The 15,422-nt window shown below is 41.9% G+C and overlaps 1 protein-coding gene across 5 annotated transcripts in view; it reads right to left on the bottom strand.

The window, feature by feature from the left end:
• Positions 1–15,422, bottom strand: part of AKAP9 (A-kinase anchoring protein 9) — a 203,728-nt gene that overhangs the window by 60,040 nt on the left and 128,266 nt on the right. For 4 of the 5 annotated variants that reach the window (XM_019508400.1, XM_019508402.1, XM_019508404.1 and 1 more), the window contains 4 exons: positions 12,078–12,290; positions 10,723–10,761; positions 9,256–9,488; positions 5,601–5,720 (listed from right to left, as the gene is read on the bottom strand). In XM_019508400.1, the coding sequence (XP_019363945.1) occupies positions 5,601–5,720; positions 9,256–9,488; positions 10,723–10,761; positions 12,078–12,290 (605 nt within the window). The remainder of the gene's footprint in view (positions 1–5,600; positions 5,721–9,255; positions 9,489–10,722; positions 10,762–12,077; positions 12,291–15,422) is intronic. The other variant, XM_019508399.1, reaches the window with a different exon arrangement.

Genomic DNA, 15,422 nt, shown 5'->3' with positions numbered 1-15,422 from the left:
GGGGCTGGGGGGGGGGGGGGGGCACCCGGGGTCCCCCTGTGGCTGATTGCTGAGCTAAGGGTGTGCAGGGCCCCCCCGCCCCCGTGCGCTCCTGCCGAACCTAGAAGTGGATCAGAAGTACTTCCGGTCCACTTCTGAGTTTGCTGCTGAGCATGTGTAGGGCCCCTCCGCACTCCTTTGGGACGTGCTTCATTCACCCCAGCATCGCAGCATTTACAAGCCGTGCTGGTACCTCAAGGTATGTAGAAAACAAATTTAAATCTTCAGATTCTGATTTGGCTAAATTGAATCAGGGACACTGATCCAAATCAATTAATCGAATCATTGTCCCCGATTTGGGCCAAATCCGAATCAAATAGGGCCCACTTTGCACACCCCTATTCAGTATCTGGAGCAGGGATTCCCCTACGTTTACAATACCAAAACCATAGCCACTCAAATCAGACTCAGATCCCAGCCCAACTTGCTATAATACCAACCACAAGACAAGGCCAACAGAATCCCTCTGGTGGTCACCTATAGTCCCCAACTTAAACATTGTGGGACACACTGGCCACTGACAGCGAAAAAAACCCAACTAACTAAAAACAGTGCTTTATTGGAAGAGGAAGCATGTTAGTTTGACCCAGCTTCTGAGCATCTGTATAGATTAGGTACTTCAGTGGAGCTTTTTGGTGCTTTTATCTAAAGCTGATTCAATCAGCTATTAGTAAGGATCCTTGGACTTTACATTGGAAGTGCATGACATGGCAGCTTCTTTAATCTTGGAATTTCCCCCCCACGTCCCTCCCTGCTACTGATTGGCAGAGGGGCCTTAACTCTTGCTGCCTGCACCTGGTAGTTGGGGTCCCTTTGCCAATCATGGTTAAAACCATGGTTTAAAAAACTAGGCGACTGTGGCATAGATGCCTACACAGTCAGATGGATTGCAGATTGGCTGAAGGGTTGCACTCAGAGGGTGGTGGTGGATGGGTCATACTCGACCTGGGGGGAGGTGGGTAGCGGAGTCCCCCAGGGCTCGGTCCTGGGGCCTGCGCTGTTCAATTTCTTCATCAGCGATCTAGATGATGGGGTGGAAAGTAACCTGTTTAAATTCGCTGATGACACCAAAATTTGGGGGGAGGTGAGCATGCTAGCAGGGAGTGAGAGATTGCAGAAGGATCTGGATAGGTTACAGGGGTGGGCTAACAGGAACAGGATGCGTTTCAATACGGACAAGTGCAGGGTGCTGCACTTGGGCAGTAGGAACCAGCAGCACACTTACACAATGGGGAACTCCCTACTTGAGAGCACGGAGGCAGAAAGAGATCTTGGAGTCATTATTGACTCCAAGATGAACATGGGCCGACAATGCGAGGTCATGGTTGGCAGGGCTAACCGGACCTTGTCGTGCATCCACAGGTGCATCTCGAGTAGAGCCAAGGAGGTGATCCTCCCCCTCTACGCGACGCTGGTCAGGCCACAGCTGGAGTATTGTGTCCAGTTCTGTGCGCCCCATTTCAAGAGGGATGTGGACAACATGGAGAGGGTCCAGAGGAGGGCCACCCGCATGATCCGGGGACAACAGGGCAGACCCTACAGTGAGAGACTGCGGGACCTGAACCTATTCAGCCTCCACAAGAGAAGGCTGAGGGGGGACCTGGTGACCGTCTATAGACTCACTAGGGGGGACCAGAAGGGTTTGGGGGAGACGCTGTTTCCCCTAGCGCCCGCTGGCATAACAAGGAGTAATGGGCACAAGTTGATGGAGAGGAGGTATAGATTGGACATCCGCAAAAACTACTTCACAGTTAGGGCGGCTAGGAGCTGGAACCAACTTCCAAGGGAAGTGGTGCTGGCCCCTACCCTGGGGGTCTTTAAGAAGAGGCTGGATGCCTACCTGGCTGGACTCATTTGAGTCCCGTTTTTGTTTTGGGGTTTTGTTGTTCTCCCGCCCTGGCGGGGGGTCGGGCTAGAAGATCTGCTAGGTCCCTTCCGACCCTAAATCTATGAATCTATGAACTAAGCCACAATTTGTGCCCCCTGGCCTTCAGGTGCAGAAAGTGGGGCTCCTCCACCAATCAGCGATGAGGCAGGGTGAACACAGGGGAAACTCTAAGATCAAAGAAGTGGCTGAGCTGCACACTTCTGGAGCAAATTCCAGAGATCTCTGGCTATTAGATAAGAGTTCCAAAAAGCCTGATCTATACAGATGTTGGAGCTGGGTCAAACGCACACAATGCCTCTTCTGGACATGTGCTGTGCTTGGCATGGGGGCATGCTGAGTTGAAAGTAAAGCACTGTTTGTTTGTTTTTCATGTCTGCAAAAGCAGCCATCATTAATGACCTCCAATCCCTCCTTTAATATGACCACCATCTCAAGGTAGCAATGGGGAACACACTTGCTCTGACTTACAGATTTTCCCCCAACCTCAGTGTCTCTAGCAAAAGGCTACCAGACTCTTATTCTCCCCATGGCAACAGGCCTTGCAACAGATCTAGGTACAAGCTGTGCCCCTCAAAGACCATATCATGAATGGACCAAATAACATGGCTTATAACATCCAAAGTTCATTCACCTGCTCCTCTGCTAACATCATCCCATCACCTGGTTACAGTGCCCTCTGCCATTTATACTGGCCAGATGGGGCAATCCCTACACAAAAGAATGAGGAAACACTGAAGAAACACAACACATCATATCAAGAAACACAACAAACCCTGTGGTGGAACACTTCATCCTTCCCAGACACTTCATTACTGACCTCATTCTTAAACAACAGAACTTGAAAGCTGACTTGAATGCAAAACTGAGAAAAAGAAATCATCCAGAGACTGGACTGTGTTAAGTAAAAACAGGGACTACAGATTCTTATCCCATTACCTGGAATAGCCTTTTTGACCCCCATGTCCCTTTGGGTTTATTACTCTCTCTCAGAATTGTCACCTTCCTCCAATTCCCCACCTCCCTCCTTTTCTTGTCATTTGTATTCGAATCACTCTCTCTATTTGATAGTTTGTTCTCTGCATGTCCTTTCAAAACCTCTGATGAAGTGAACTCTTCTCATGAAAGCTCATGCATCTAGGATTCATTTAATTTATAAGACGCATGTCTACCCTGCATTCTGCCAACCATTTTTATACTGTAGCAGTACCACTGTCACACACCCAGAATATCATAGTAGAAGTTCATATTTTTATCCAATTTTATAATGGCAGCTTGAAAAGACCACCTGTACTGCAGGAAAACTAGAAAATGGATACAGCACTCCTGGCTCTAGATTGGTTTCCCCATGTCCTTGCCTATTCAATGGATAAAGATTTATTCATTTATCTATATTGATGGCAGTCACATCACAGAACTTTATGGCACATGCAACTTGCAAGAGCAAATGCTACCTGTCTGTCATCATGTTCAGTGACAAGTTCTGTAAAGTTCAAGAGGAATTTCTGCTTAAAAGTTCTTTATATGCAATCCATGCTTTTCAAAGCTTGAGTGAAGACAAATGCTTGATTACTTCTATGCATCAAATAAATCTTACTTTTTGTACTAGTGCTACCACTAGCACTATTTCTCACTTGCAGTGCTGTAACTGCTTGTACCAGTACCTTCTTAGAATGTAATTAACATTCATGCTACCAATTAAATGTTGTAATGTCTCAGATTATACATAGATACATACAGAATTTCTTGCTTTTTATGCAGTAGTGGCAATTATAGAACAATTCATTGCAGCAGTCCTCTGGCAATAAATCATTATACAAATATTGAGAAAGGATCTCACCAGAATTCTTAGAATTTTTAATAATCTATAAAAGAACAACGGGGCCTTTAACTGATGAGTGATAATCCCCACGTATACTGGTAAAATTAAGCAGGTGTTCAAAGTAGAAGACATTAACACAAACTTTGGGGACATTTGCAAGCCTTAACTATAAAGTTACAGAACAAACCTGTTTTATGTGATTACAAGTATCCAATCACAAACACTTAATCTATTAATGTATTGCAAAAAAAGAGGGGGAAGAACAGAAGCCTACAGAACACCAAAGACATACAGATTTAACATGTCTTTTACTAAATATATCTTATGTTAAAAAATTCCTCCTAAAGGATTAATCAGCACTTCGTAAACAAGTACCTTGAAAAGCTGCATCTTATATTGTTTATTTCTTCCTAATTATTGAATCCTCCCATCAGATTTTATACGATTACTAAAATCTATAAAATATTATTAGTATTTAAGAAAAATATCTTGAATTATTTTGCCAAGCTACTCAGTGTGCTAGTTTTGGTACAATCAAAACCAGAAATATTTACATTAAGTTAGAAAAATGACTGGAACAAAAATATTTATCACATTGGGTGTGTCTACAACATTTGCTTTAATGTGCATTAGCTTATTTTAATGTGCACTAAAGCATCAAAAAACCCATGCTCTTTAGCTAATGTGCACTGAAATAGGCCAATATGCATTCTTCTAGTACCTCACAATGGAAGGCACTTTTACACATGCTCCGGGGGTGGGGGGGGGCAGCGCTTTAATTAAAACGGCTCTGACAGCTGGGCTAATTAAAGTACCATTGCATCTCCTGTATCAGTGTCCCCACGCTTGAAAATAGTGACAGGGGCACTTGAATTAAACCTCATTTGACTAGCTTTAGTTCAAGCACCCCCGCCACCATTTTTAAGTGCGTACGTTGATGCACATGGCACAGGAGGCTGCTGGAGCACAGTAACTGCCACACTCCAGCAGATTCAGTTAATCGAATCTGCAACAAAGCACAGGAATTCCAGAGCGTCAGGGCAGCCTCAGTGCTCATGTATAGGTCCCTGGAGGTACTAGATTTAATGTATATTACCTAAAGCGCATTAATGAATGTGTAGAAGCACTCACTGAATAGTAAATACCAACTCTACCCATCCCCCCCACTAAAATAAAAAATTGTAATTGCCTGCAGTGTCACTAGAACAACCATTAGATGCAAATATTTTCTAATGTAACCATATACCAGTTTTGCTTTTTTCTTTTAAGGTCAACTCTACCAATAGCATAAGAAAATCTGTTCAAGAAGCTGAAATTCTGGCTTTGCTCAAGTCAATAATAATTTAAATAATAAGTTCAATGCCCTAAAATTCTACCCACAACATTTTAGACCCATGCAAAATACAAGAGCACCAGAAATTTCTGTTAAAAACATGTCACTGCATCTCTGCTTCAATTCTTAGGCCCAGTAATGATGTAGACAAATATTGCTTAACTAGATATAACAATGACATGCACCAATATTAAGAACCTGATTACATTGATAAATAGATCTAACTTTTCTATGAGTTCTTAGGAATTTTCATTTACCTTTTCCAAATGAACCTACTACACCAAAGTTGATATGCTCTATCTGTATGATTCTACATTTTCAAACCACACCTCCAAAAAACAACCCCCCCCCCCCAAACAAAATCCCATTTATTCTTCATCTATAGATTTACCTTCTTGCTTTGCAAAAACAGGCTGATTCTCACCATTATGAAATAATTTGAATATTTTTTTTACAGTGCCCCCAGTCATTTGATTTTGTTATATGCATCCAAAAAGGGCATTATACTTCAAAAATCTTACCTCTCTGGTTTGATGCTCACTGATGGGCTGAAATCTTTGTGGAATCTTAAGCTGTTGCTCCAGTTTCTCTATCTCTTGTTGGAACACATCTCTCTCATGTTCTCTATCAATTGCCTGCTCCTGAAATTTAGTTGTAATAATGTTACTTGGACAGGTGTTTTTAAAAAATTCAAAATCATACATATGCCATCTTATTTTGGGTAAATGTTATTGTCTTAATTATATCAGTGGATTTTAGGCGAGATGATCCCATTTTCTATTTTGAATCTTTCCACTTTTGGGAGCCCACTTTACTTGATGCTACTTTTTGGAATATCAGAAAAAAACGAGTAGGTCCAATACTATTGTGTGATACTGACATCAGAGTTATTTATTTTGTTTTATTCACACTGCTGTACTGCAGTGGTCTCCAAAGTGGGGTGCGCGCAAAGTGAACCACTGAGGTGCGGGAAGAAAATATTAGAACTTTTATTTATATTTATATAAATATACATATATTGGAGGTGCATGCTCAAAAATTTTTTACTGATGGGGTGTGCGAATATAAATATACATATATTTGGGGTGCGTGCTCAAAAATTTTTTACTGATAGGGGTGCACGATCAAAAAAAAAGTTTGGAGACCACTGCTCTACAGAGCCAACAAGAGGCCTCAACTTTACTTTTTAATGTATTTACTAATGTAAACTTACCTGTAGAAGTTAAACCCTGAATAGGCCCATAACCAAACTAATATTAATCCAGGACCAACTCCAAATGCCAGATTAAAAGAACTAAACTAGCTCAAATTTTCATTTATCTTTCACACTGATTAATTCAACTTGTTCAAGACGCACTAGCTGACATTCGTAAAATTTTTAATGCACTGCAGAATTTTTTTTTCTATTTTTCATGCCAGATTAGCACAAAAAACAAAGTATTTTAGAGAAGTCAAATGCACTGAGATACAGCATCAATCTCCACTAACTGTTGATATAAAGTACTCACTTCTAGCCTACTACTGAAGTGCCACCAGAAAATGTAATACAGTTATAGGCTTTATCTGCATATCTGCATTCTGACCAATCAATATCAAAGCTGCAATTTGAGGTCAACCAAATATAATTAAGTTATGGTGACGTGTTTTACATGAGCTGCTAATTCCAAGCCCTGGAAAAGAAGAACGTACAGTTTTCCTTCACTTTATGCAGGTTCTGTATGTGCAAATTCGCTCTTATGCGATGACCCTTTTTATACCAAAAATTCAGTATATGCGAGGTAAATTCACTCTTATGTGATGGGTGAGGTGGAAGCCCACAGTCAGCTGCTTTGTGTGGTTTATTGTGGGAGTGACACAAACCAACATATAGTCCCTTATGTGGACCTTGCTCGTTGTCTACAACGTGTTTCTGTAGTTGCCACCCCCATTATGATAGTGCCCTGTGGTTGTGTGTACTGTCTGCTGTTGGTAAGTACTAAAATTGTCTTGTAAAAGTGATAGAAATGGGTCTGGGGTACAGTCAAGGTCCTGGAATGTATCCCTATTTGTTACATTGTAAAGTGGGTTCCCTTTATACGAATTCAAGTTATGCGCCCTTTTCCAGGAGCACATGTACAGCATAAAGTGAGGGAAACCTGTATATATTTTTAGTAGAACACCACTTTTGGAAGTATACAAAATGATGACAAAGTCAAGTACAAGTAAGTGATAAAAAGAGACTGAAGAGGTCCTTTAGTTAACACTGCTTAATAATAAATTATTCTGAAGAAGCATCATGAAATGCTCAATATAATTGGATAACATAATCCAGCCAATATAAATTTCACTGATCCCTACACATGGCTGCAGTAACTAGTTGTTGTGAAGATGGCATAAAACCCACTGTCTCAAACTTCCAGGCAGGATGGAAAGCTTCTATGCAAGTCTTCTGTGCTGCTTTACCCAGTCTGTGGGTTAGCATAGAAACACTGGTATTCTGCGTCTCTTTCTCTGCAGTGATTTCGGCATCTAGATCTGTACAATTGTGGATCAAGTGGCACAGACTTTGGCTGCATGCAGACATTCATTTTTACCAGAAGATATTTCTTCTGATAGAAAGATACCCCAGGAGCTGGATTGTACAGATTTTTCTCCAGCCCCATGGCTGGAGATCTTCATAGGCAAGCTTTCCAGCCAGAGGGTACTAGAGCTTTCTTTAGGGAAGACCATAAATTTTGGGAAGAGAACAACAAGGTTGTGGCAAGCAATATTCTGTAATGATAAAGGAAGATAAGAGATCCTGCCTTCCAGAAGTGCAGCTTTCACAGAAACTTAAGTCTTAACTGATACCTTTCACATTCACAAGAAAACTAGTTAAGCCCAGCTCCAAAAGTTTTAGTGAAACAAATTTAAATAAATCAGAAAATATTTACTAGAATATCAGAATAAACATAGGGTAAATTGGGTGGAACTCAGAAAACTCAAGAAGACCTGCTGCTAATCTGTACACTTTTTTTCTACTGAGAGAATGCAATTGTGTCTATAGAAACTGAACATCTGGATGTGACTCCCATCACAGAACTGAAGTGGTAGAGTATTATAATCAGTCCAACACACCCCAGTCGATTTCCCTCATTTGAATAAGCTTCAGTCTTCAAACTATCTTTGAAGGTCATAGTTTCGTAGTTTCATAGATTTAAGGTCGGAAGGGACCTAGTAGATCTTCTAGCCCGACCCCCCACCAGGGCGGGAGAACAACAAAACCCCAAAACAAGAAACGGGACTCAAATGAGTCCAGCCAGGTAGGCATCCAGCCTCTTCTTAAAGACCCCCAGGGTAGGGGCCAGCACCACTTCCCTTGGTCAGATGTCTGCAGCTTGCTATCATACCTACCTGACAGTGCAAAAGCTGCATGAATTATTGCAACAACAAAAAAGTTAAAAAAATGGATGAAACGGATGTAACGTGAGCTGGAATATAGTTTGAACATAAGCCTGCCCAGAATGCTGCAGTGACAACTTGGTGGCAGGGCAAAGGAAGGTATGATGAATGGAAGCAAATATAGCTGTGACTGCTACTCAAAGTATGTAGCAAGAGAAACTTAGAAAATGGAATGATTTCAGATGCATGTGAAGCAGATGGAAAAGGAATAAAGCAGGCAACTTTGGAAAGGCTGCCAGGGAAATTTCTGTGTACCCAAACCAATGAAAGGCTCACAGTTGGAATTTTCAAAGCAGTCTAATGGAGATAGATGTTCAACTTCCACTGAAGTTCAATGGGAGTCGGGTACCTTATTTGCCTACTTTGAAAATCCCAACTTAACCTGCTATACACTGGAGAACACAACACAGCTTGCCACAAAGAACGCGAAATACTGACTTTCCTGGTTAATTTTAGAAATTTCTAGATTTTTTTTTTTTTTTTAAATCAAGAAAATTTTTAAACTATCAATAATTAAAAAATATATGTTTCCCAGCCAGCGTATTAAATTGCATTGAGATTGCTTTTAAATTGCTTTTAAAACACAGCACTATGTGGATCCCCTGACGTGACACCATGTTACAAAGCCAATAATAGACTCCATACCCCACTTTTTGTTCAAAGCCTTAGAGAAAGAATTTCTTGCTGTTGCAAAAAAATGCAGAACAGGTTGCCATCCTGCTACATGAAATATTTTCTTTCTTTCATTGTACTTACATCTAGAAATTTTCTTGTTTTCTCAAGCTGCTTCTCCAAAGCCTGGTTTTGTTGTCTTAGATCCATTAATTCTGCATTTTTTTCTTGTTCTATCTCTATAAAACGGTTAACTTGTTCCTCCAAGTCTGTTTCCAAAGCCTTAACTTGCTTCTGAAGGTCACCATATTCTTTTTCAGCTTGACGCTGTACTTCTATTTTTTCCTTCATTAGTTTTTCTGTCTCCTCCAGTAATTCTGGTTATAAAGGCACCAAACATAGCTTTTAGATTTGCATGTTATCACAGCAAATCCAGATCTCAGGCTGTGTCCCCATGCTGTACCCAGATAAAGGATGTGAATAGGCTTGGGTTTTACAATTTTTTTTTAATCTAGTACTTTCCACATAAAAATACCTGCAATATCCCCAAAGCCATGCTAAATCCTAAAAAGAAACTACTAGAATACTGTTATTTTCTTTGCCAGGCTATTAGAGAAGAGTTGTGTAACTTTATTGTCCAAGTTTCATATTAATATAAAGAGGTTTGACTGGCATAATGTAGGAAAATATATAGGTTCCTGGAAGAACTGAAGAGGGTCCAAAGCTTTATAACAAGGTATGGAAAACCCAACCATCTTCTCATCCCCTTTACCAGAAGACTAATCCACTCCCAATTGTTATATGTATATTAAATGTATATGCTATATTTGAAGGGAATTACTGAAAGGCATCACTCAATCAGATTACAAAACAGCGAGGAAAATTACTGACCTGTAACTGGAGCTTTCAAAAAGCAGTGGTTTTTATAGATCCCCCGTTTTGATTTTTTTTCTCCTCATAGAGGGTTGGGAAGCACATATGATACAGCTCAAATACATTCTAACAAGATTCTTAAGGTTTATACTTCAAGGGCCATGTCACCAAATCTTATGCATCCCTTGAGGTAAGACCCAAGACTAAGAAGTTAAATTAATTTTGAAAAAATTTCTCAGAAACTATTGATACTGGATATAATAAAGGAAAGCCATCACATAAGTACAATTTCTTTCGCTACCCAAGAGATATCCTTTGGACACCATCATCTTACATCATGTTTAACCAAATTTTGTCGCTTTAGGTAAGTAGTACATATCAATATAAAACAATATTTAGTAAAGAACTGATTATTTTAATTATATTTACAAGTTAATAGTGATCAAAAGGCTATTAAGAACTTCCAAAACCACCTGAACTCTTGCAATTCAAAGGTGAATAAGATGATGGTTATGAATGGATGTGCTTATTAAATCTATATTAATATATTGTGCTTAGAAATAATAAGAGATTACTATTATCAAAAAGGAAAAATGTGAGTGTAAAATATAAATATCAAAGCTGCAGGCCAGTAAGAATTAAGGTCAATAAGCTGAAAGCCCAAGTCCTTGATTAATAAATGTCAGTATGCAAGTCTGCCACCCAATTAAAGATTGGCCATGCAATATACAAACACACCTGCTTGGGGAGCTGCATCGACTGCAGCATCTACTAGGCCTAGGAAAATAGAAAAAAAAAGAGAGAGAAGCAAAGTAATTCACATGCCCAGCTACAGTTTTATCATGGTGCAATAATGTAAGAGAAAATGAAGCTGAAAGAGAGGACATGGCATTTAATGACAAAGTTGTAGTGATAACTCAAGGAATGTGTTGTGTTATTCTGATATGAATGATATATATGTACTTTTTCTCCATAATTATAAAACACATTTTTATATTTCCAAATCATTTTATAAGGTATATAAAACCACCAAAACTGTAAACTGGGATTGCTTTGCTGAAGTATAGGAATTAACAGATTGCCATTAACAATATCTGTTTCATAAATATAGAAGGTTGAGATTGCAAACAGATCATGGATGGTATAGTTTATGACTGAACAACAGTTTGAATACATGTTCACAAGAAATGTTCTGAAGATCTTTAGTATTTGCAATGTTCACAAACTCTTGGTCACAAAATAAAATGTTAGCATTTGATACTCCATTCCCAGCGCTAATTTCCAAGAGATAGGCACTGTTTAAACATTACTGCCCTAATTTTTCCCTCTTAACAAATACTAAATCAAAGATATTTAGTTTTTTTGTTGAAGGAGGATTTACTTCTATAAAAGTAAACATTTGTTGAGTAAACTACTGGGGAGTGGTCCTTCTTTATGATAATCAATAGAAGGTATCTCTTCAAGGTTGAAAGATATTTTCTCTCCAGAGTACATAATTATTTTTGGGAGTGTTGAGTGAGTAATATTGGTTATGTGGAGATAATGCCTTTTTCTTTTCATGCAATCTTTTTTGCATTCTACCCTACCACTGAGTCCCTGAAATGAATTCTATGAGGAAGCCTTCCTCAGTGCCTTACCAGATGCCTAAATGAGCATGTATATCAATCCAGTGTACCTGAACAGGTTTTCCTGAGGAAGCTATGATAGCAGATCTCTGTAACTATTCTTAGAAGGAGCATATATAGGCCATCACTTCCATATTTGGATCTCTCTAGAGTCAGCACTTAAAGCTAAATTTGGGCAGGTAAATGAAAGTGACCACTTTTTCAAAACCGCTGAGCAACAACAGCTGTTTACTGGCTTTACTAGCAGCTGTGACTGGGCTGAAATCTGAGTATCAACTAGTTTTGTTCAGATGGCTAAATACAGGGTTTGGCACCAACAGTTGCTCAAGTATGAAATGTTGGCCACGTTGTACTTTTCTATGAAGGATATAAAAAAGGAACATGGTAGCTAAGGCTTCTGCAGATGTATTAGAAGTTCAACAGTAAAATGTGAGAGAACCTCACAGAAAGATTCTGATGAGTACGTACGTTGTTCCGCAGATCCTGCACTTGCTTTCATGGCATCCTTTTGTCTGCAGAGTAACTCCTTTTCCTCCTGAATCTGCTGTCGCTCAGCCTCTAGTTCCTGCAATTTGTTACCTGTACAGAGCAGCTCTTGCTCAAGATGGTCTATTACATCTATTTTTTCCTGGATAAGTTTTTCCAGAAATGCTTTTTCGTCTGCATAACCATCAATAAGACCTGCGGAACAGAAACATCAAGTGAATTTAGCACAGCAAAGAAAAGTTACTTACTCCCACAGTTACTCAAGTTATTTCAGATGTGATGTCACTCTACTCTGGATTCACATGCTCTATGCCCAGAGACCAGAGTAATTTTGCTAGTTGTGTCCATGCAGGGCCAGACATAGTCATGGGTGAACCAGGCGGCTGCCCAGGGCCCAGACAGAAAGGGGGCCCCAAAATGGTAATTTTTGATCATCATAATTCTCTCTGGTGAAGGGGGGCCCGATACTCAAAGTTTGCCTGGGGTTGCCAGGAGTCTAGGTACGGTGCGGTGTCCATGTGATCCAGTGGTGATGCGTAGGGGGTACATGTGCACCCCCTAAGTGTGCTGGTGCACTTCCTGCTTAGGTGTAGGGGCAGGTGGCAGCTCCGGTGCCTCCCCTGTGAACACTGGCCTGGGAATGGGGGCCACTAGCACTTCTGGGAGCCTCCCACCCCCAGTCAGCGAGATTGGTTGCGGGGGGGGGGGGAACCCTCCCTCAGTCAGGTGGCACCAGTTACCCATGATGTAATTTGTGTATATGCTCTGCTTCTCCTTCTGCATTGTAGTGACAGTACAAAGTGCAAGGCCAACCACCCCTCCAGTTCCTTCTCTACTGTGTTACTCTACATGTCTTCCAGAACAGAATCTGAAGTACAAAGGATGGAGACCAGAGGGTGGAATACACAAGGGGACCACACATATTTTACTGCAAAAGAGAGTTTTCTTCCTTTTTTCAAGGGCTTGCCATGTGTGTATTTCATTATGGCCAATTCCCAATCAGTGTATCAACCAAGATGGCACACTGGATATGTCCCTACTACTGACTGGGGACTGACTGACTGGGCAGCAGCTTTGCAGAAACGGATATGGAGGTTACACTGGACAATAAACTGAATATAAGCCAAGAGCATGCCCTCATTGCCAAGAAGGCTAACAGCATACTAGGCTGCATTAGTAAGAGTGCTGCAGCAGACTAAGGGAAGTGATTCTTCCCCTCTCTTCAGCACTGGTGAGGTCATATCTGGAGTATTGTGTCCAGTTTTGGCACCCCACTACAGAAATTACGTGGACAAATTAGAGAGTCCAGCAGAAGGCAACGAGGAGGGCTGGAGAACATGACTTCTGAAGAGAAGTTGAGAGAACTTGGCTTATTTAATCTGGAGAAGAGCAAAGATCAACTATGGGCAGGGTTTAATAACAGCCTTCAACTACCTGAAGGGCAGTTACAAAGCGGTTAGAGCCAGACTGTTCTCAGTGGTGGCAGATGACAGAACAAGGAGCAGTGGTGTTAAGTTGCAGCAAGGGAAGTTTAGGTTAGGTATTAGGAAAAACTCTCACTAGGAGGGTAGTAAAGCACTGGAACAGGCTACCTAGAGGCTAAGGAATCTCCGTCCTTGGAGGTTTTAAAGACCCAGCTACACAATGCCTTAGCTAGGATTGTCTAATTGGAGATGGCCCTGCTTTGAGTAGGGGGCTGGACTAGATGACCTCTTGAGGTCTCTTCCAACACTAATTTCTTATGGTTCTATGACTGAAGGGCTGCTCTTTCAAAAGAAGTGAACAAAGCAGATGCTTGTACTTGCATGTAATACCTTTTATAAAAGGCATGAAGGGAACTTTCTATCACTACCTTACCTGTATCAATGATGGGGGCATCTTAAGGGAAGCCGCTTAAGCATAAGTCTATAAAATAGGCCATAACATGGCCTGTTATCTTCTAAGATTCACAGATGGCTTTGGTTGAAGGATGTGCTGCCTCTTGAATAAAATGGGGTTATGCCTTCTACTCTCCTTGGAGTAATATACTTAATGACAGTGTCAAATGTACAGGTCTCAGGGACCCCAGTACACTGGTTGTTATGGGAAAGCATACCCTGGCATACTGGGCTGGTAACCCCTGTGTCTAGAATGTTGTAACACCCTAGACCATCTCTATTTGACCTAAGCCAAAGAGAATGCATTTTCAGAGAATATCTATATTTCCACTAACTGATGATGCAGGTGAAGAATATGACATCTCAAAACAGTAGATATTATTAGAGATGAATACTTAGAGAGAAGTCAGAACCCTATCTTGACTTGGTATCAATAAAGGAACACACAGGCCATGTTACCAGGACCAAAGACACCTAATCAGTTGTCCTGATCCCAAGAAAGATCTCACACTCAGAGATCCAACAGTGAGAACATGTTAGAAGGTTCTAGACTTAGGCAGCAAAGTACCAATACTCAGCTCCTCAGAAGCTCCAGATGAACCTGTAACAGGACTGCATGGGACTGGGAATTCAGCTTTTCTGAAGAGTATTTTGAAGGTACTTTATCCTGTATTTCATTTCCAGATAGTTTATCCTTTTCCTCCTGTGAGAGGTGGAGGGAAAAGCCCCGAGAGGAGGACATCATGTGCACATGGGAGCCAGGCAGCACAGAGAGCAGCTCCCGCACTAAGTCTGGGCATGGGAGAGGGGAGATTGAGGCCCCCAAAGGGAGGCAGTTGGGCAGGGCTGGGGATGGGGCTGCTGCCAGCTGGGTGTTGTGTAGGGCTTGAGGCCAGGGCCGAAACGCGTGGCTGCAGGGCCCAGGCAGAGTAGGATGGGGCCATGGGCAGCTAGTCCAGAGTGCGGGGGCAGAGCATGGTGGGAAAGTTCCTTGCTGCTGCAAGCCTTGTGTCACCCCAGCAAAGCACCCCCTGCCCATCTGGCAGCAGCAGGGGCGGCAGTGTGGAGTTGTGCCCCTTGCTACTGCTGGGTGGGCAGGAGGCACATTGCATGGTGGTACAGAGCTCCCAGAGGTGGCACCAAGCTTCTCTGCATGGCCCCGCTCTGCTCTGCCATGCCAGGTCCTGCCCTCCACCCCCATGTACTCTGCTTTGGCTGTGCTGCCCACGGGGCTGGGGGAGGGGGAGCCAGGCTCTGCTCTGCCACAGTAGCTCTGTCCCCCATGGGCAGCAGCTGGGGTTTGGGTGCTGCTGGGGATAGAGGGCTGCGCACCCGGGTCCTTAGCCCTGTAGCCCTGGCAGCTAGGCCCCCCACTCCAGCAGGGCCTAGCTGCCACACACACACACACACACACACACACACACACACACACACACACACACACACACAC

This window comes from Gavialis gangeticus, unplaced genomic scaffold, assembly GCF_001723915.1.
Source record: "Gavialis gangeticus isolate Ggan-Ray unplaced genomic scaffold, GavGan_comp1, whole genome shotgun sequence".
In the NCBI taxonomy this organism is placed as follows: domain Eukaryota; kingdom Metazoa; phylum Chordata; order Crocodylia; family Gavialidae; genus Gavialis; species Gavialis gangeticus.
This window is presented reverse-complemented; position numbering and strand designations above follow the sequence as displayed.